The sequence below is a fragment of the Girardinichthys multiradiatus genome, chromosome 5, assembly GCF_021462225.1.
Source record: "Girardinichthys multiradiatus isolate DD_20200921_A chromosome 5, DD_fGirMul_XY1, whole genome shotgun sequence".
NCBI classification, from domain to species: domain Eukaryota; kingdom Metazoa; phylum Chordata; class Actinopteri; order Cyprinodontiformes; family Goodeidae; genus Girardinichthys; species Girardinichthys multiradiatus.
The window spans coordinates 22,696,035-22,719,068 of NC_061798.1; the positions used below are offsets into that span (position 1 = coordinate 22,696,035).

Here is a 23,034-nt window from a genome sequence, read left to right on the forward strand (position 1 = left end):
ACAAAATATCTCGAGTTATGATGGTTAGGTCGCCAAGTGGAATGAGATTCAGGATCCAGGTCTTAAGCAGGTAAATCCGTAGAGAGTTCACTTGGTGCTGTTCTGTGGAGCTCAGGTTACAGTAAACAAGTTCGATGTGCGGTGGCTTACGTTGGAGGGTGGACAGGGTACACTTGTGGCTTGGCTCAGGAGACAAAGAGGACAGGAAGTTGCCAGCTTGATGCGAATCCAAACGAAGGTAGATCACAGGATAAGAATCCTCAGAATGAAGACAGGCTTGATTATCCAGAGTAACTTTCAGAAACGTAGTCAGAAACTCAGTGACATAGATCCAAAGCTAAGGCTTTCAAAATCTGCAGAGGCGCAAAAAACAAAGTTAAAAGAGGTTGAAGTACGAAGCATAACTTGGAGTGTGGCTAGAGTTTGTATCACTGTGGTAAAACACTCTCGTATTGAAGTGCTGGCAGCCTCCTGCTTAAGTACTCCTCCTGGCAATCAGTGGAATAAATCGCACCTGTCACCCAGCACACCTGAGAGCTCCAGCACCACCTGAGAATGAGCACATGTAGCAAGCACAAAAACGCAAACAGAAACCCAGATCCTGACACTGTTTGTGGTTGAAGTTATCTTGGACTGTCCGCCCAAGAGCCCCTGAACCTTTAAGCTCTGAAGCAGGAAAAAGAAGTGAATTAGAGCCACAGACACATGCTGTTCGTGTTTAATTGCCATGCAGACTGTGTGCGTGTTTATGTCTGTCAGTGTGCAGTATGTGAGCGGGTGAATGGTGGGATGGCTAGAAAGAGACAGGCGGGCACATATGACCTGAACAGTTGAGGATGAAGCTTAGAACTCCCACATGACACAGCAGATAAAAATAAAAATGACAGAGAGAGGCACGTCATGGATGGAGGAGAGGAGTAACTGTTCCGCGACATGACATAACATAGAGGAAGGGTCCATGCACACATGAGAACATGTATGCACAGCTGTGATGCTTCTGGTCTGGAAGATCATGGAGATGCTCAAGAAACAGTAGCAAACATTCAGAGATACAAACAACTCCTACATTTACTTAAACTTTTATTAGGTCATGAAAATTGCAACTACATTTAAAATGCTTTGCAAAACTATTTGAACTTTTCCACATTTTGTTACAGTACAACCATAAACTTCCATGTGTCTTACTGAGATTTTATGTAAGGAAATTTGTACTTTTTTGGGGGGTATGTCTCTATTAGCTCTGCACATCCAAAGGGACTGAAATTATTGTCCATTCTTCTTTGAAAAAAAGCTGAAAATCAGTTAGATTTGATGGAAATTATCTGTGAATTTCATTTTTCAAACCTTGCCCACACATTTAGATTCAGGTCTGAACTTTGGATCATTCTAAATTTACTTTTATCTAAACCGTTTCACTGTAGAAGGTGAACTTCCATCTCAGCCTAAAATATAAAGTTAACAGGTTCTACCAAAATGTCCTTGTATTTAGCTTCATCCATCCTCCCATCAACTCTGACCAACTTTCCTATACCTGCTGAAGAAAAGTATCCCCACAGCATGATGCTGCCACTATAATGTTATATGATAGGGATTGTGTGTTAGGGTGATGTGCAGTGTTAGTTGTCCACAACACACAGTTTTGCATTGCTCCAAATGTCCAGTTTCGGGCTCATTTGACCAGAGCTCCTTGTTTGACGTGTTTGGTGTGTTCGCATCATGCCTTACAGGTCCTTCTCAAAATATTAACATATTGTGATAAAGTTCATTATTTTCCATAATGTCATGATGAAAATTTAACATTCATATATTTTAGATTCATTGCACACTAACTGAAATATTTCAGGTCTTTTATTGTCTTAATACGGATGATTTTGGCATACAGCTCATGAAAACCCAAAATTCCTATCTCACAAAATTAGCATATCATTAAAAGGGTCTCTAAACGAGCTATGAACCTAATCATCTGAATCAACGAGTTAACTCTAAACACCTGCAAAAGATTCCTGAGGCCTTTAAAACTCCCAGCCTGGTTCATCACTCAAAATCCCAATCATGGGTAAGACTGCCGACCTGACTGCTGTCCAGAAGGCCACTATTGACACCCTCAAGCAAGAGGGTAAGACACAGAAAGAGATTTCTGAACGAATAGGCTGTTCCCAGAGTGCTGTATCAAGGCACCTCAGTGGGAAGTCTGTGGGAAGGAAAAAGTGTGGCAGAAAACGCTGCACAACGAGAAGAGGTGACCGGACCCTGAGGAAGATTGTGGAGAAGGGCCGATTCCAGACCTTGGGGGACCTGCGGAAGCAGTGGACTGAGTCTGGAGTAGAAACATCCAGAGCCACCGTGCACAGGCGTGTGCAGGAAATGGGCTACAGGTGCCGCATTCCCCAGGTCAAGCCACTTTTGAACCAGAAACAGCGGCAGAAGCGCCTGACCTGGGCTACAGAGAAGCAGCACTGGACTGTTGCTCAGTGGTCCAAAGTACTTTTTTCGGATGAAAGCAAATTCTGCATGTCATTCGGAAATCAAGGTGCCAGAGTCTGGAGAAAGACTGGGGAGAAGGAAATGCCAAAATGCCAGAAGTCCAGTGTCAAGTACCCACAGTCAGTGATGGTCTGGGTTGCCGTGTCAGCTGCTGGTGTTGGTCCACTGTGTTTTATCAAGGGCAGGGTCAATGCAGCTAGCTATCAGGAGATTTTGGAGCACTTCATGCTTCCATCTGCTGAAAAGCTTTATGGAGATGAAGATTTCATTTTTCAGCACGACCTGGCACCTGCTCACAGTGCCAAAACCACTGGTAAATGGTTTACTGACCATGGTATCACTGTGCTCAATTGGCCTGCCAACTCTCCTGACCTGAGCCCCATAGAGAATCTGTGGGATATTGTGAAGAAAACGTTGAGAGACTCAAGACCCAACACTCTGGATGAGCTAAAGGCCGCTATCGAAGCATCCTGGGCCTCCATAAGACCTCAGCAGTGCCACAGGCTGATTGCCTCCATGTCACGCCGCATTGAAGCAGTCATTTCTGCCAAAGGATTCCCGACCAAGTATTGAGTGCATAACTGTACATGATTATTTGAAGGTTGACGTTTTTTGTATTAAAAACACTTTTCTTTTATTGGTCGGATGAAACATGCTAATTTTGTGAGATAGGAATTTTAGGTTTTCATGAGCTGTATGCCAAAATCATCCGTATTAAGACAATAAAAGACCTGAAATATTTCAGTTAGTGTGCAATGAATCTAAAATATATGAATGTTAAATTTTCATCATGACATTATGGAAAATAATGAACTTTATCACAATATGCTAATATTTTGAGAAGGACCAGTATGTCGAATTGCAAATCAAACTTCTTTTAGTTTTCCACAATGGCTTTCTTCTTGCCCACTCTTCCATAAACACCAGGATTCTGGAGTGCATGAATAATAGTGATGGTTTGTGGCAGTGGTGGAGCAAAGATACATCTGTATGGAGGCTAGTAGTCCTTGCCTCAGTTGTCTGGGATTTGATAACTGACCGTGGAACATTTATAATGTGTTCTCCACTACTCTTTCTGCCCATTTCCTGTTTGATCAACATATAAAGCCCACTAGTCCCACAAAAAAATCTCAAGAAAAACATAAACAAATGTGTTGTCCTCTCAGCAGATTCTCCCACCAAATGTCACCACAACTCTATCCTTGACCTGTTTGTGTTGAGGTTTAACTAGAGGAATACCCAAGTTCAGGAAAAAACAGAACAATGACATAGAGACAAGATGAAAAGTTAAATGATGTTTATTTACAGTGAAAGCAAAGCAGTGGGTTCGTCCTGCAAGGGTATAGGAAGAAGTTAGCTGGTCATCCACAGGAGTAAAGGTGAGTATAATGAGGAGATTGTCTCTTTGTTTCTTGCAGGCTCTTGGGAGGGAGGTCAGCTCAGAGGAGGAGGCAAGGGAAATCCAGGAGGTAAGTGTTTCAGGTTTCAGTGTCTGTTTGTGTTCCAGGTCCGAGGGAGAGAGAGAGAGAGTGGCAGGACGGAGGATGGTTGGTTTCCAGGTGAGAGTCTCCAGGAGAGGAATCCAAATACACAAGTCCTTAAGCTCCAGCAAAAAGCGAGTTCCACACTCCAATAAGTGTCCTTAGAAAAACACAAAAATCACCAGGTTACTCAAGAAAGTCTCAAAGATAAATTGTTGGCTGTCTCACTCAGTGTCACTGAATAATCCGGCGAGGAATGGATCACTTCCAGGAGCTTAAATGCCAGCTGCTCTCATCAGCAGAATCCAGGACAGGTGCGTAGATTGGAAAACTCCGCCCCTGCCACTCTGACTCTGGAAGGTAAGTAGACACAAACAGATCCACCAAACAGAACACAATCCTAACAGTCTGCTGGGTATTATGGTCTTCTTTATGCTATTTGTTCTCTAATGTTTTCTTACAAACCTCTGAGGCCTTCTCAGAAGAGTTGTGTTTATACTGAGATTTAATTACACATAGATGAGCTTTGGTTGTTACATAGTTTATTTAGGGAAACAGAGTAAAGGGGGCTAAATACAACTGACATGGACCAAATACCTATTTATTAAAACCTTTCTTTAGATTTGAGATAACATTTCAACCTTTTACAAAAGAAAGATGTAAAACAGTCAAAATGTATAAAATTCCTTGTGAATCAAAGTGTTGCACCATAAATAATCATCAGTCACATGCTAATGTTGTCATGCAAAACCATTGTTCATGTTGGCGTGGAGTAAATTATGTGGTCTTCATTCATTTACAGAAGCAATGAAACAACCAACATGTCTGGAACTCTTATAAATTTCTGTTAATTAAAAAGGGACAGGTGTGTTACTATAAAATGAATCCATTGTGTCTTTAGATAAAAACCTTATGGACAGCAGCACATCTTCTCCAACATGCTTTTGTGATTGTGGGAAGTACCTTCAACACATGACACATTACCACACAAATACGCAACACATCCTAACAGTGCATCATAGAAACAAACTCATGGCACACCTTACTGTATGGTGGTCATTACCAGTCAATAAACATGAATAAGTTAGCTTTCCTGCTAAAATCGTTCCACCTGTTATTCATCAACCACATAAAAATTTCACTGTATAAATAGGCAAATCTTTCTTAAAATATCTTGTAAATTTTATTACCGTTATGAAAATATCTGCATATTCAGAAGCTGCCGCAATGCTAAGAGGGATTTGTTACTGCAGTTATGCATTTCAGGTACCCTGAAGTGATTATTTTTACTTCTTAACTATAGCTGTGTTGTCTACTTAGCTGGAATGTGTGTGAAGATCTATAAAAATCCCCAAAAGAAAGAATCATCTTTCTCCAGGGGATGGAAAATCCCAACATGGCAAAATGATCAGAGACAATTTACAAATTGCAATGAAAAGATACAAGTAATAATTACAAATGGCAAGAACTGGATTATTAACATTCCTCTGTAAAAGAAACTCCAGTGACCTTTGTGTTTGCTTTGCATGAACATCCTTTGCTTAAATTTAATTTTGAAAGGTTTCCCTCAGAAACAAACAAAAAATGTTTTTCTGTTTCAAAAATGTGCTCAGAGTCAGACCTCTGCCAAAGGAATCAGGATAAATACCAGCAAGCTCCAAGCCTGACCTACATGGTCAGCTTTACACTCCCCCTGTGCTATGAGAAACACTTTAAATAGGTGTAACTCTTATTAATCCTGAAAGCTCAAAATGCTAAAAATTAAAAACACAAAGGTGCAAAAATCAGGCTAAATAAAAATGTATGTTAGTAGTCTAAATTTAGCTTCATAAAGAAACTCCAAGAAAATGCAACAACTCAGCTTTTGATGTTTTGTTAAAAGTTGTATAAAACAAATCAAAATTTGATTGAAAAGATTTTCTGAGTATTATGCTAATTATCTGTGATTTCTTTATGCTTGGGATATATATTTATTTTTACTCTATGCAAAGCGGTTTGGTTTCACGATTATCATTGTACTTCTGTATTTGTATTTTGGCATATTATTAGTATTCTAACTATAACCCTTTATTTGGCCAGGTAAAAGTCTTATTAATATTCAAAAGATTAAAGAAAATAGTTGTAATTGCTACTGTGTTTTTAGTTTAGTCCTGTTTTCTTTTTGATGTCTTGCTGAAAAGCTGGATAAAATAAGTAACAAGTTGATTAGGAAATAAAACTGTTTTCATTGTGCTATCTGGTTTTGCATTTGCATTTAGTCACATTTTAAGTGTAATATTGTTACAGTTACTATTTCCTTTATTCATACAGGCAAAATCATCTAATTGGGGTTAACATATGAAGAGAAAATATATCCATATAAATATGGTCAATGTAATTTTCCCTGATTGTAGCAACTGTTTTGTTTTAACCTGCATCTATTTTCCCTGTTTGATATGCGCTGAGCTCTCGGGTCCGGTGTAAACAGGAACGGTAGTAGGTGGAACCGCAGCCCGGTCCTCTCAGGAGGGTCCCCCGCCCCCTCCCCCCATACTCTGCTCCGGGTTTTCGGGGTGTCCATCAGCGGGGCTCCTCACAGCCTCTCGCTGGATTTTGCTCAACTCCTGTCCTGATATCACTCCGCTGGCATGGTGAAGAAGCGGACCTGATTATTGTGATGGTGGCAGCCAGGAGCCACTGACTACAGACTTCCGCCCCTGGTTCTCATATCCGCGTTTTGTGCCGTCTGTGTTAAACTTTAGTTGCCTCACAAACGGGACTACCGAGGGCGCTTGTGCTGGTTTACTGACTCGGTAACACATTATTCACCGGGATTTCTTTCAAACCAGAAACATATGCGATGCAAGTTCACTTGGAAACTCCGGAGCCTGTTCGGTTTAGGCAGCAAAACTTTTTCTCCAAGGACAGCAGTGTAGAGCGGCGACAGGACCGCTGCTGCTGCCGCCGCTGCTGCTCCTCCGCGGGACGGTCTGTGTGTATATGACCGGGGACTAACCTTTATACTGTCGCTTTATCGCTGTACCCGTGGAGTAGGTGTTATTGTTTTTGTTAGCAGCGTGGTAGTAGCTGTCTTGTTGAATTCAGTTATGAGCTTGTTTTAGGTTTCACTCAGGTCGGGTGTTATTCATGTTTGTTTAGACCCGGAGACTCAAGTCTGTCGCGGCGACTTCGTGGTTTGCAGCCCTTTAAACCCTCGCGGTGTTCGGCCGCCTCAGCGGCTGCTTGTCGCTTGCACCGTCCGGAGGACACACGCAGAGGAGAACACAGAGAGGTGGAGGTGGCCGGAGGACTCGGGGTTAGAAGAAGAGGAGGTGGCGGAGGAGAGCCTGACTGGGAGAAAAGTTCCTCCAAAATAGCAGCCGCTCGGCGCGGTGATGGGGGACTTCGCTTCCCCCGCTGTCGGACCCAACGGCAGTATCTGCATCAATAACAGCATGAACCCGGCCAGCGGCAACGTGGTGTCCGCAGGAGCGGTGGGCATACCTAAACACAGCACGGTGGTGGAGAGGCTGAGGCAGCGGATAGAGGGCTGCCGGAGACACCACAACATCTGCGAGACCAGGTACCAGCAAGCGCACTCCGAGCAGCTGGAGCTTGAGCGCAGGGAGACCGTCAGCCTGTACCAGCGGACCCTGGAGCAGAGGGCCAAGAAATCCACCGGCGGCAGCAAGCAGCCGCAGAACAAGCAGCAGCAGCAGGACCCGGACTCTGCGTCCTCCACGGAGCAGAGGACCAGCACGCTTATAGCGGTAAGGACCTCAGCGTGCAGTTCAACTGTTAAATACTGCACTCACTGTTTAATTTACTCTGCATCTTTCTGCCCTGTTTAAAAGCGCCCATTAGTAATCTGCAGAACTGCAAACCTTTTCATAAGTATAAACCTGTTGACATGCTCACTGAATTGCTCCCCAAACGCACAGTTTTTAAACAAGAGTGGATTAGTTTACACAGCAGCATCAGCTCCTTGTTGGGATTTTACCTTGTGTGGAAATTACAGCTGATCGGATTCGGAGGCGAGTCTAAAAGTTTTCGAAAGCAGTTGTGATTTTTCTTTTCTTTTTTTACAGCTTAGAATCTTGTTAACTGAGTCTGGAGGAGGGGAGTGACGATTTGCATAAGAAGGGAACTTCTCCTTTTCTTCTTGTTTGTTATTGGGTGGAAGTTGTTCTGCAAGACAGGCCAACAGCAGCGGGGTTGCAACATTGTTTCCTTGCTCTGGAGTGGCAGTAGTTTATATTCCAGCCAGCAATGTCTCTTAACATTTGTTACATTCTCACAAAAATCCACTGAGTTGCAAACACTAAATCACAGCCACCTGTTTGCAGAAAGTCATTTGAGATCTGTCATTGAGTAACTCTTCTTTTTCTTTCAGATTCACCAATCTTGGTGAAAGCATGTTAGTTTTCTCTGTTTTTGTTTTTGTTACATCAAAAACTACATTATTTGTCTCTATGAAATAAATACAGCAGATCCAATCAGTGCTACAATGATTTCCTGTTGGTAGGGGGCAGTGGTAACATATGGAGGATGGTTGGATCTCTGTGGCTCACTGTTTACTGAGGAGCAGATCTTTAAATGATCCGATTTTACTGCGGGTGTTTGATGGTAGCAGGTTGCATGAAAGACATAAGCTGTGCAGTGTTCCCTGTTCACACCACATCCCCTGTGGGCAAGCTACAGTTTCCTTCAGAAAACACCAAAGGATAGACGTTGGGCATGTCAACATTGTCAACCCTTTTGTTGCTGCAATGAGCCCAGTTCCTTCCCTTTTGAAATGCTAAATCAGAGCATCTTTAATTTTCTGGACCTGCCTCGGTAGGTTTTTTTAAGAACCATGCAGGCAAACCAATCGCAGCTTGAGAGCACGGCTGTGATTTTTCTTTCTTTTTCTTTTTTTTTTGTGTAATAGTGCAGGTTCTCCCAGCGGCCCTTGTGGACATTATACCGATCCGCCCATTAGATGGCCGGCAACAAATGCTCAGAGAATGGAGGGATTACTGCTTAAAGACACAGCGCCGTCGGTTTTGCTGTATCCCTTCTGTGCTCCTTTTCCAATCTCTGATGGCGACAGCCTGTATGCAAACACAACAGTCAATAGCCGAGACGCACAGTGGTGCCTGTTGGTACCCCCTTTTTTAATGCTACATTGTGAGTTCTTGGCAGTGTGTAGGCATGGGTTGTAATGGGGGGGGGGTGAAAAGGAGAGAGATGTCTGCAATCCGTCTCCCCGGTTTCCCTCTGAAGAACAGAGCTGCAGCTAGATGGCTGTATGTAGTCACTTCAGAAGCGAGCATTCTAGGAAAGCCAAGTGCACTGTTGATATCACTACACAGACATGCATGTATAAAAACTCCCCGGAGGGTGAAATCTTGAGGGTCTGTGCTGCAGACAGGTTCTTTGAAGTGTGCAACTTGTAAGAAGGTGTGTTTGAATGCAGCTTCACCTGCACCTAATGAGTGCAGCAGTAGGTACGATCTCAACTTGGTTGGAGATGTAAAGTTCACAGCGTGAGACTAAAATTACATAAACCCACTCTTTGACTCTGAAATGCACATGGTTTACTCGTTGTCGGCTGTTTGTGTCGGTAGGATGGCTGCGGCATACGAACGTAAAAAAGAAAATGTATAAAAAATTGGGACAAAACTTGTACAGCTGGACTGGCGACCTGTCCTGGGTGTACCCTGCCTCTCGCCCATAGACTGCTGAAGATAGGCACCAGCTTCCCCGCGACCCACTATGGAATAAGCGGTAGAAAACGACTGACTGACTGACTTGTACAGCTAATATTTTCAGTTTCCTAAGCTTCTTATTTTGCTGTGTGCATCCCAGTACAATGTGCAGTGGTCTAATGGTTCTCAGACACACCCACGTAAGGGCAAGCCTGTAATTATGGAAAGTGTGTGTTTGTGTTTTATAGACTAAGAATTAGTGAGGCTGGGGAAGACATACACACGTGGACAAAATTGTTGGTACCCCTCGGTTAATGAAAGAAAAACCCACAATGGTCACAGAAATAACTTGAATCTGACAAAGGTAATAATGAATACAAATTCTATGAAAATGAACATATGAAAGTCAGACATTGCTTTTCAAACATACTTAAACAGAATTATTAAAAAAAATAAACCCATGAAACAGGCCTGGACAAAAATGATGGTACCCCTGAAAATAATTTGACCAAAGGGACATGTTAAATCAAGGTGTGTCCATTAATCAGCATCACAGATGTCTACGTTCTTGTAATCAGTCAGTGGGCCTATATATAGGGCTGCAGGTAGCCACTGTGCTGTTTGGTGACATGGTGTGTACCACACTCAACATGGACCTGAGGAAGCAAAGGAAAGAGTCGTTTCAGGAGATCAGAAAGAAAATTATAGACAAGAATGTTAAAGGTAAAGGTTATAAGACCATCTCCAAGCAGCTTCATGTTCCTGTGACTACAGTTGCACATATTATTCAGAAATTTAAGATCCATGGGACTGTAGCCAACCTCCCTGGACGTGGCCGCAGGAGGAAAATTGATGAGAAAACAAAGAGACGGATAATACGAACGGTAACAAAAGAGCCCAGAAAGGTGAACATCAGTGTCAGATCGCACCATCCGATGTTGTTTGAGGCAAAGTGGACTTAATGGGAGACGACCAAGGAGAACACCATTGTTGAAAACAAATCATAAAGAAGCCAGACTGGAATTTGCCAAACTACATGTTGACAAGCCATAAAGCTTCTGGGAGAATGTCCTATAGACAGATGAGAAAAAAAATGAACTTTTTGGCAAGGCACATCGACTCTATGTTCGCAGACGGAAAAATGAAGCATATGAAGAAAAGAACACTGTCCCTACTGTGAAACATGGAGGAGGCTCTGTTATGTTCTGGGGCTGCTTTGCTGCATCTGGCACAGGGTGTCTTGAATCTGTGCAGGTATAATGAAATCTCAAGACTATCAAGGGATTCTAGAGAGAAATATGCTGCCTAGTGTCAGAAAGCTTGGTCTCAGTCGCAGGTCATGGGTCTTGCAACAGGATAATGACCCAAAACACACAGGTAAAAACACCCAAGAATGGCTAAGAGGAAAACATTGGACTATTCTGAAGTGACCTTCTATGAACCCAGACCTAAATCTATTGAGCATCTTTGGAAGGAAACGAAACATGCTATCTGGAAAAGGCACCCTTCAAATCTGAGACAACTGGAGCAGTTTGCTCACGAGGAGTGGGCCAAAATACCTGCTGAGAGGTGCAGAAGACTCATTGACAGTGATAGGAATCGTTTGATTGCAGTGATTGCCTAAAAAGGTGGTGCAACAAAATATTAAGTTAAGGGTACCATCATTTTTGTCCAGGCCTGTTTCATGAGTTTTTTTTTTTTTATCATTCTCTTGAAGCATGTTTGAAAAGCAATGTCTGACTTTTATTTGTTAATTTTCATAGAATTTGTATTCATTATTACCTTTGTCAGAGAAGTTATTTCTGTGACCATTGTGGGTTTTTCTTTCATTAACTGAGGGGTACCAACAATTTTGTCCACGTGTGTATGGCAACCCTCTGTCTCTTCCCATCTCATCTTTGAGCAGTGGAACATCCAGCTTAGTCAACACGTGAGAGAGACTTGTAAGGGAATATTTCCAAAGATGCTCTTAGAGACTTGAGTTCAGAGGCAGCCATCATCGGTATGTCTAGAGACTCACTTTTAAGCTTAAAGTAAGGAGGAGTTGACTTACACATCACAATACCCTGACTGGTGGGGTGATTATACAGTTAAAGGACTTTTTTTAACAAACAATAACTGGGTGAGCTGACCCCCACATGGGTCAGACTTACACATACAGGCTCAAATAAATGCAAACACACAAATATTTGGTTAAATGTCAGTTAGTATGTTTCGCTTGGATCATACAATTTATTTTGTAGCAACAACCTTCTGGCAGAAGGGGTACAGCTCATTAAAACTGGTAAATTTTCTGAGTTTTATGCACAGTCCACGTTTTCAAGAGTTAACGTCAGAAGTTTGGCTAGAGCCTGTTTTATCTGTTCCACAACCTTGTTTTGATTTGTGTTTTGGATCATTGTCGTTTGTTGGCCCAGGTGTGTCCAGCTTTCAATGACTTATCTTGACCCCTCCAAACATTGTAATCACAGAGCTCTGCGTACAATTTGACCAGAAAGTTTTTTGTGAACTGAAGCATTTGACTTGTCCATGCAGGTAGCTAAAATAGGAGTTGATCTTGAAGGTGTCAATTGTGGAGCAGGAAGTTCTTACTTGCTTTTTATCATGAAATGCAAAACTGACCACAGTGAGGTGAGTTTTACGTCACTGTGGACAGTTTCCAGTTCATGATGGGCTTGAGGTTTGATGTTTTCTGAGTTGTTCCAGAATATTCTAACCAATTTCCCTTCCTCTGAGGGCATTGGTTTGAGTCAGTTGGCTGAAACTTGGAAGCAGTTGGAGGTACCAACAGCACAATGATCTCAAACACACTTCAACTGGTTTCATAATGGATAAAGCAGGTTAACATTAAAATTTGAATGTCCGTAACCCTAACTCTATTGTAAATTTATGGAGATATGCTGAAAGTCCTGGAGACCTAGAAACGAACCACTTAAAAAAAAAAAACTCCACCAATTCCGTTAATAAGTATTCAAATATCTAACCTAAATTATGCAAGAAGCTTGTTGACAGCTAAAAAAGCATGTACTCTGGGTGCAACCAGCTAAGGGGCATTTATAAACATTTTATTGGGACTGTATGTATATATTTAAGCCTGTATGGATAATTTTAGCCTGGTTGGATCGGAGAGAATCCACAACCAAACTGAACTCAATTCTTATTTTTTTAAAATAATTAAAACTGTATGTGAAATCATTATTCCACCATGAAAAAAAATAAAATAAAAAGCCCCCAATTAATAACATTCATGCCCATCATGAGTGTATTTTAACTTATTACCTGAACTGTATACTGTTATAGGTAAGGAAGGTAATGGAAGGCTTTCTAAAAAACAGTGCTAATGTTAACATAGTTTCAAAAAGCAAGGTAACTTATGATTCCTAATTTTATCATATTTCTGTTTAACATCAACGAAACAAGTCACAGCAAATTAACCTGAAATAACTGTAGAGCTGACAAGAATAAAAAGCTGATTGAAATTGCTGATCATACCTTTTTTGACTACTGGTGATGTTTCTTGTTTAAACTTCCTTAATGTAGGCGTCCCCATTGGCCATTGCTAGGATATCTGGTTATGTCTTTGTTGTGGACGATATGGGTTAGGAAAATGTGTCAAGATATTATGAAGGGTCTTCTTCTGAAACCAATATTGAAGTCCTAACTATAAGTCAGAAAATGATTGCCAGACTAAGTATTACTGAAGATATTTAATATTTATGGTTCTGAGCAGCAACATTTTCTGTGTGTGTGCATCCTTGTTTTTTACATGTAAACTCTGGTTTATAGTTGGATATTGTAACATTTAAATAGAAGTGGTAAATTTGTATTGACATATGATGGCTACAACCTGGTTCCTATCTCCAGTGATCAGACATCAAGAACTGAGGTACAACCTTTCCTTCAGGAACCACAGATGAGCTGAATGATGTAGCACTCAAAAGGTCCAGTTTCAACCATTAAGGTTGCCAGTTCATCACAGGGCAAAAAAACATGCTCCAGGTTTTACACCTAAGACCAATATATATATAGACCAATTGACCTAACAGTCATATTTTTGGTTAGAAAATTTGAGTACCTGGTGAAGAATACTTCCATGCACAAGGAGAGCATGCAGAAAGACACCAGGCTGGGATTTGAGGCTAGGACCTTCTTGCTTGCCCTCTCCTTGAATAATGGTAGGGTAAACGCTTCTAAATAGTATTAAGTCAACACTCATGAGAGTTCAATGGGACACATGGCTCAGCGGCCTTGACTCATTGAAACAGTGCTAAATAGAAGACTTTTGTTGAAGCTACATGAAGTGCTTTTATCTACAATAAATTGTTTTTCCAGGTTAATAGGAAAAGTAACTTCTTAAGGATCTAATTTAAAGCTGACAGCTCTGACCAAAAAGTGGTAGAATTGTTGAAAAATTATTCTGAAGAAGTACTGTGAATTGTTCACATTATGCCAAGTGTTATCATGCGATCAAGAGTATGATGACAAGAGTGAGTAGGTCCATCAACATTTGGGAAAGTTGCATTTTGGCTACTATAATGACTTAATAAGTATTTCTGGCTAAGTTGGATAACAGATCTGAGAACTGATCCAACAATTAAAGCCTCTTTCACAAAACATTTTAGTAATAAACCTACAAAGAAGAGATGCTTCTGTGCTGCCTGTGGTCACCCATATGTCATCACTCCCTCGACCCGCGAACCCATGTTGCCCCTATAGAAGTCATCTAATGCAGGCCTGTGACACCACGCTTGATGCAAAAAATACAGCTTTTTTTAAATCTAAAGTCAGTGATTAATAACACTAAATAAAAGTCGCTTATTATATCATATAATCATATATCATATAATGTCACATTTATTAAGACTGCCCTTAATAAATGTGATAGTTTGTATTAGTGCCTAAGTAATAAGTAGGACATAAGAGGTGTTGCTACCCATTTTTACACTTTATTTTATTTTATATAGTTTCACCACTATCAGCCAGAGGTGTCAATAACATTTTTGCTCCGTCTTCTATGAGTAGACTGGACCGCTCATCCAGTGGAGGGATAAATTATTATTTGTCAGATTTATCAGGCCGATGCCTGTGTGATGGCCCGAATTTATGTTTTTCTGTGCGTTAATCTTCCCAGGATGACATTTGACAACCCACAGACAGCATGTGTGAACTCGCTAATTTACATGTGTTGTGGAGAGAGAATTCGTGATGAGGATCCAGGGCTGGTGGTGAAGAAATCAGTGATGAATTTTCTATTTTTTTTTTTTTTTTCATCCTCATGAGGCCTAGAAGGGAAATTTAGATCCTTTATAACCTGTATATTACTAGGATTTCTGTTTTAAAATGTTAGAATCTGAGAAGATGCATTTCATTTGTAGTTGAAATCAGACATGTACTTAGACTGTACCAAAGTACACAATCTTTGTTTTTTCTTTCTCAATCTGCCATTAAATCAGACTAACCTTTTTACATTTTAGATCTTTTAGGATTTGTTAACCATCACAATAATAAGAAAAACATTTTATTTTAAATCAAGTTTTTCAATTTTCTTCAAACTTATACATTTACATAGAATTTCAGCAATAACATTTCGGTCTAACGTTTTGGGTGTCCTTTCTCAAGCATCTCACAATATTTCTGCTGGATTTTTTTGCCCACACCTTCAGACAGATTTAGTGTAACTGACTAAGGTTTGTAAGTCATCTTGCTTGAACTCACCTTTTCAGCCCTGCCCACAAATTGTACAGTATATGGGACTGGGATCGGGACTCCAAAACATCAACTTTGTTGTACTTATGCCACTTTGTAACTAATTTGGCAGTAAGCTTAGGTCATTGTCCATTTGGAAGTCCCATTTATGCCCAAACTTTGACTTTGTGTTTGATGTTTTGAGATTTTGTTCCAATATTTTTCACATGATGTTCTTTCCTCATGAAACCATCTATTTTGTGAATAAACACCCAAACAACATGCTTCAACCTCTGTGCTTAACAGTTGGTATGATGTTCTCAGGCTTGCAGGCCCCCCACCCCCCTTTTTTTGTTTTTCTAAAAAATTTAATGAGGGTCAAACATGTCCGTTTTACTATCAATGCACCACAGGACAAGTCTTCCAAATTTGAGGTATTTGTCAATGGGTTTAATTTTAAACTGTAATCTTTTTTAAATTTTTATTTTATTTTTTTTTTGCTTTTTGAGTAATTGCTACTTCCTTGCTCAGTACGCTTTCAGCCCATGTTAGTACAAGACTCATTTCACTGTGGATAAAGAAACTCCCCAGCAACTCCACAAAGTCGTTTGCTTTTGTTCTGAAATTAAAACAAACATTTCCCACCAAAACACGATCATCTCTGGGACACAGAACCCATCTCCTTCCTGAACCGGGCTGATGGCAGGACATTCCCATGATGTTTATATCTACATATGATTGTTGGAACAGAAGAACATGGCACCTTCAGGCATCTGGAATATTTTACAAATGATGAACAAGACCCGTTCTCTTACTGATATCTTGAAATTCTCTTTTTTTCCCTCATCATTCTGGGATTTAACAAATAAAAAGGGATTTGGGTAACTTTAACTAACCTAACAAGAAACCTTTAGTCAGATTTAAAGTCAGACAGTAAAAAAAGTGAGGTGGTGTCTTTTTATACAACGTATTTAAATATCTGGTTTCAACTGTATCTGATGCTTTGACAGAAAGGGAATGCCCAAAAAACAACAATAAAACTCTACTGGAGGCCATGATGTTTTACTGAAAACTCGTCTGTTGCCACAATCCAACCCGTGACCTTTCAGTTACAGGCACGTGTCTCCAACCCCACCATGTTGCTTCAAAGCAGAAGCTGCAATTTTTTCTGACAAAACATCCAGTCAAATCTGATTATCTAATCTGCATGAAGTTTACAGCTGTGAGGCCAGCATGCACCGCGAGGGGCTTGTTAGTTTCACTGAAACATGCTAGCCCAGGACGGTCTGTCTTCTGCTCTGTTCGTTCTCTGGCATCCACCTCACAGAGGAATGTCTCCCCTCTCGCACTCTCTCTCTCTCTCACACACACACACACACACACACACACACACACACTCTTGTCCTACTCAGCTCTTGGCAGAGGCCAGAGTGTGGGTGGCTGAGTTTTCATGAAACGAAGGCCTTCCCTCTTCCCTCCCTTCCTCTGTTCATCGCTTCTCTGGTTTCAGCGTTAGCGCGGTGCTAATGTGGCGTGAATGGTCTTCTTGGTATCTATGGCATTGTTAAAGTCAGTTGAGACTATTGCCCACTTACTATATTTAAACGCCTTAGCTGGGGTGAAGCTGACACTCATCAGCATGCATACACACAGCGTGTGACGTCGGCGCAGCCACATGACATCAAAAGCGTGCAGATTTTGACTCTTCACCCGCCTGTTTGACTGGCTGTCTTTGCCTTATATTGACAGTGTCTTTCAGACTTTGCTCTTCTCTGTTCTTGTGCGCATGACATCCAGATTTCTGCTTCTCCTTTTCTTCCACTCACCCTCACGTCTCTATGCACACAAACACACAGGCTATGGATGTTTTTGATTTGGGGCGGCTGCGACCACACTCCCTCCCTCCCACACTTGTTCACATGTTCGACAGGAACAAACACACTTTCAGAGAAGACCCCTAAATGAGAGGGCGAAAAGTTTCCGCACTTGAGTAAGTGACAGACTTTGAACTCCTAAAACTGTAAGATACACAGTGCATTGCAAAAGTATTCATATGCTTGCTCTTATGCTTGCTCATATGAACCGTTTCACATTTTGCCATGTTACAACCACAAACTTTCATGTCCTTTATTGGGATTTTATGTGATTAACCACAAAGTAGAGTATAAAATATTTTACTGCTTCTACAAACATCTAGAAACTGAAATTCTTGTTTATTTTATGTTGCAAAATAACTCAAGCTCAGTCAGATTGGATGAAGACAACGTGTGAAAATCAGATTTCATCTATTCCCTCGAATTCTCAGTTGACTGTAGATCTGGACTTTGACTAGGCCATTTTATGGTATCTCTGGCTGTACTTTAATGGCCCTTGTCTTGCTTGAAGATAAACCTCTGCCTCCAACAGGTTTTCCTCCAGGATTGTCCTGTATTTAGCTCCATCCATCTGCCCTTAAAGTCTCAGCACTTTCCCTATTTCTACTATAGAAAAGCATCCCTACAGCATGACGCTGGCGCCCCCATGATCCACGATACGGTAGTGTCCCCAGAAGCATTAGATTTCCCACACTCAGAGTTTTGCATGGAAGTTAAAAGTTTTGGTCTTAGAAAAAGATTGGAAACCAAGTTACATTTTTCTTCTATTTCACAATAACTGTGTTAGTCTATCACATAAAATCTCAATAAATGTAAAATTTGTAGTTGTCACATGACAGATGTGAAAACGTTCCCTGGGTAGGAATAGTTTTGCTAGTTCACTGCAGCTAGTTTACTGTATGTAAATTCTCGTGATGTGTATCAATATTTTATGCATACTTATAAACTCTAGTTCCTGGTTCGTATCTGATATTCAGAACTGGCACTATTTTACGTTTATAGAGCCTTATCTAGTTTAGAGTTGGGGCAATTACCACAGAAAATGTGCAGTAATTGCAACTTCTCTGTGTATTTTCTGCAAGTTCTCAGCTCGGGGGCTGCCGGTAGCTCTGTTACTTTGCAGCACAAAGGTCCTGGGTTCAAATCCAGACTTGGGGACTTTCTGCATGGAGTTTGCATGCTCATGTATGTATGTATGTATGTATGGATGGATGGATGGATAAGCAGGTATAGTAAAGGGATGGATAGAAGTCATCTTTACTTATTTCTTAAGTATGTTGCAGTTTCTGTCCTATTTAGATAACAAGAAACTGAAAGCAGCCGAAGGAATTGGCCTGCTTTAGTTTGGTCATACTTACTCAAACATCAACATGCAGCAACGTTTATGATCTCCAGGTAGGAAACGTGTTGTAGCTAAAAAGCCTTCCCAAAACAGCTCCTGTGAGTTTTAAAATTGACCCACTGGTGGTCACATGATTTTTATATCTAATTCCTGTCTGGTTATATTGAACTAGGGAGTGAAGAGACTGTGTGCATGTGTGTGCATGAGTGGTTTAATGATTCATAATGAAACCAAATTTTACAAAATTCAATTAAATTAAAAAATACTTTATTAATCCCAAAGGGAAATTAAATGTTGTTGTAGCTCATTATGAAGGTTTCTTCAAAGAGCTGTTGTAGATGCTGATGGTTGTGGGCAGGAAGGATCTCCTGTAGCGCTCCGTCTTACAGCAGATCTGAAGAAGCCTCTGACTGAAGACACTGTTGTTGTAGGACAGTCTCATGAAGAAGATGCTCAGGGTTCTCCATAATGTTCTTCATTTATGAAGAATTCGTCTTTCCACAATGATCTCCAGAGGTTCCAGAGGAGTCCCCAGATCAGAGCCAGCCTTCTTTATCAGCTTGTTGAGCTTTTTTAAGTCCCTGGCTCTGATGCTGCTTCCCCAGCAGATGATGAAGAGATCACACTTTCCACAACAGACTTATAGAAGATATGCAGCATCTTGCTGCAAACACCAAAGGACCTAAGCTTCCTCAAGAAGTACAGTCTGCTCCGTCCCTTCTTGTAGATGGCTTCACAGTTGCATCTCCACTCTAGTCTGTTGTCCAGGTGAACACCGAGGTATTTATACTCCTCCACCACCTCCACTTCTTCTCCCATAATAGAAATAGTTTTTGACTTATTCCTGTTTCTCTTAAAATCTACAATCATCTCCTTTGTTTTAGTCACGTTCAAGATGAGATGATTGTTTCAAACATTGATTGTTGTTGGAAGATTCCTGTGCTGAAGATTGCAATGAGAAGAACTTTACCAACAGTCTGAGGAAAAGGGGTTTTACAATAGAGAAAACAATGTCCACCTTTCGGTGAGTTCCTTCATAAACTGTTTGTCTAATCATGTTCATGTGTTACATGTGTATTGCTTCAGAGTTGACAAAATGTAGTATTGAGTTTAAATTCAATCTGATGAATTAGGTACTAATGTTTTCCCTGTTCTGCCTGTATAACAGCATTCTTGGTGGACGTTTTTATAACTGATCTGAGCCAATATTCTCCCCATTTGTAGATTTCTGTTTTTCCCTTTTTGATTGTGACAGTTTAAATGATGGTTCAGAGTAAGTCTCTAATTTAAAACTAGTTTTAAATCAAATTATATCCCTGTTGACTGACGATAGGAAGTTGGTCCCTCACTAAAAGTAGTAGTTTTGGGTCAATGGGTCATCTGAGAAGTCGTAGTCATACTCGTACTCATCGTCTTCCGCTTCACCCGGGACCGGGTCGCGGAGGCAGCAGAATTAGTAGACTTCCAGACATCCCTCTTCCCAGTCACCTCCTCCAGCTCCTCCAGGGGGAGCACAAGGCGTTACCAGACCAGCTTAGAGACATAGTCCCTCCAGTGTGTCCTGGGCCGTCCTCTGGGCCTCCTCCCGGTGGGACGTGCCTGGAGGTGAGGGAGGTGTTCCAGGAGGCATCCGGTATAGATACTCAAGTCACCTCAACTGGCTCCACTCGATGTGGAGGAGCAGCTGCTCTACTACGAGCCCCTCCCGGATGGCCGAGCTCCTCACTCTACGGAGGAAGCTCCTTTCAGCCGCTTGTATCTGGGATCTCGTTGTTTTGGTCATGACCCAGAATTCATGGCCATAGGTGAGGGTAGGAACGTAGACCGACTGGTAAATTGAAGCTTCGCTTTTCGGCTTAGCTCTCTCTTCACCACAACGGACCACCACAGCGTCCGCATTACTGCGGCAGCCGCACCGATCCATCTGTCAATCTCCTGCTCCATTCTCCCTTCACTCATGAACAAGACCCCAAGATACTTGAACTCCTCCACTGGAACTCCCCTCCATCCTGAAGAGGACAGCCACCCTTTTTCAGTCGAGAACCAGGGCCTCAGACTTGGAGGAGCTGATCTTTATCCCAACCGATTCACACTCGGCTGCAAACCGCCACAGTGCATGCTGTAGGTCTTGGCTAGTGGGGCCAGCAGGACCACGTCATCTGTAAACAGAAGAGACGAAATCCGCTATTCCCCAAACCAGACCCCCTCCGTCCCTTGACTGCGCCTAGAAATCCTGTCCATAAAAGTTATGAACAGGACCGGTGACAAAGGGCAGCCCTGCTGGAGTCCAACATGCACCGGGAACAGGTCCGACTTAGTGCCGGCAATGCGGACCAAACTCCTGCTCCACTTGTACAGAGACCGGATGGCCCCTAATAAAGGGCCCCTGACTCTGTACTCCTGGAGCACCTTCCACAGGGTACTACGAGGGACACAGTCGAATGTCTTCTCCAGGTCCACAAAACACATATGGACCGGTTCGGCAAACTGCCATTAATCCTCGAGTACCCTGTAGAGGGTGTAGAGCTGGTCCAGTGTTCCACGGCTGTGACGAAAACCACACTGCTCCCCTGAAGCCGAGGTTCGACTATCGGCCGGACTCTCCTCGCCAATACCCTGGCACAGACCTTACTAGGGAGGCTGAGGAGTGTGATAGTTGGAACACACCCCGGTCTGTCAGTCCAGAGGCACTGACCCCGACTGCCACACAAGAGGCGTGTCAACCATGACAGCCCCACAACATCCAAAGACTTGAGGTACTCAGGACAGATCTCATCCACCCCTGAAGCCCTGCCACCATAGAGCTTTTTAACCACCTCGGTGTCTTCAGAACTGGGTGATGAAAAAGTCCAACTCCATCTGAGAAGTCATGATAATTAAAAATGTAACAATGATATTTAGTATTACAATGTTTCAAGGCTTGGTGGAACTTGATAAGAACTAAATATGATTTATTTACTGCATGCTGGTGTATTTAATGGGATTTATTAAACTCAAGCGCTGGCGTGACAACCCTTAAACCTAATCGGGCTGCAGACTCTCAACATCACTGTAAGACCCAACTCTTCTCTAAGGACCTCATAGTCTGAATCGCTCTCTGGTTTAAGAACAAGAGTACTTCTAGTTGATGCAGAGGAAAACCTATCCAAGTTCTCCTCTTTACAACTGTGCCTAATGAACAATATTTAATTTGACTTTTTAGTGTATTTTTGATTTGGGTTAGTGTAAGTGGCAAGGGATAGTTTTAAAAATAAGGCTAGCTGTCTAGGTAAGGTGTTAGGTGTAAGTTTAGACTTTACCACATGAAAATAAGGAATCTACACACGGGGAAAAGACTGGGTAGGTAGGGGCCTGAGAGAGGTGCCCTAAGGATACTTCTCCTCAAACTCGGTGCTTTGAATTGCTACTACTATGAAGGATATAAAATAAGTTTTCCTAGCTCTTATTTAGTTAAGTTTTAGATCTTTCTGTACATTGCTCAGAAATAATTTATGCTCAACTGTTGTTTTCATCCTACATTAGCAAGTGTTGTTGCTCCTCCCCCATCTACAAGCATAATTGAGCTATAGCCAGGCTAAATCTCCCCTTAGTTTACTTGTCTTAACAAGGGCAGTGCATTATTCGATTTTTTTTTTTTTTTCCCCCTTCATTTATTGAATGACCTAACCATAATTTGATGCTTTTCTAATGTATTAAAATTTCCTGTGGTTCTTGAATGTAACCTAACTTTGTTTCTGGTTATCATGACCTTTTGACCTCTGCTGTGGTGCAGGTATAGTAAAAGCCTATATGATTCTGAGAAAATGTCAAATCTGTGACAATCAGTTTTAAGCTTCTTGACAGCAGCTTTTAACTATCTTTTAATTGGTTTGTTTGAACTTGTGGCCAATCAAAATGCAGAACAACATCCGTCGGTTATTACATTTATTTCTGTCTTTTCCTATTTTCCTTTTTTATGTTGCACAATGTCCTCAGCTAATGTTATGATCTTTTTTCATGTTTTGCTGGCTACTCGGTCTTTGAACTTTGCTGCCCTTCTGTTCCTACCTCGTTTTGACCTTTTTGTAATAATATGTTGTCCCTTCTTTTCTCTCCATCATTCAGATGAACTTGTTCTTACTTTCCATCCTCCCTTACTTAACTACCCCCCCCCCACACACACACACACACACACACACACACACACACATGTGTATGTGTTGATCCCCGGTTCAGTCTCAGCCAGCAGGCTTAGTGCTTTAAAGCTCCCTCATCACAGGTCGGATGGCAGGGAGAAATCCTGTGTTAAGAGGGAATTACGTACAAGAAAGACGCTGGAACATACATGCGCTCATTGTTTTTTAGGTTTTAATTGTGCGAACAGTAATTTCCGTTCTTTTAGTCAAATGTTTATTTACCTGCATCTGCTGCCGTTTAAGCCTTCAACATGTGCCTCTTCTCTCCTCTGCTGGATGACATTTGTTCTTTCCAAGGCTGGCCAGATTCACCCCTGCACCTTC

At 41.7% G+C, this 23,034-nt stretch overlaps 1 protein-coding gene and 1 long non-coding RNA gene across 2 annotated transcripts in view; one reads left to right on the forward strand and one right to left on the reverse strand.

The window, feature by feature from the left end:
* Positions 1–3,764: 3,764 nt before the first annotated feature.
* Positions 3,765–8,095, reverse strand: LOC124868233. The gene is made up of 2 exons (XR_007038284.1): positions 7,945–8,095; positions 3,765–4,125 (listed from the first exon to the last, which is right to left on the reverse strand). It is a non-coding gene; the product is annotated as an uncharacterized LOC124868233 (long non-coding RNA).
* The window catches only part of maml3 (mastermind-like transcriptional coactivator 3), a 152,183-nt gene continuing 133,267 nt past the window's right edge, over positions 4,119–23,034 (forward strand). The window contains exon 1 of the mRNA XM_047365206.1: positions 4,119–7,714. Within this exon, the coding sequence (XP_047221162.1) occupies positions 7,340–7,714 (375 nt within the window). The 5' untranslated portion in view covers positions 4,119–7,339. The remainder of the gene's footprint in view (positions 7,715–23,034) is intronic.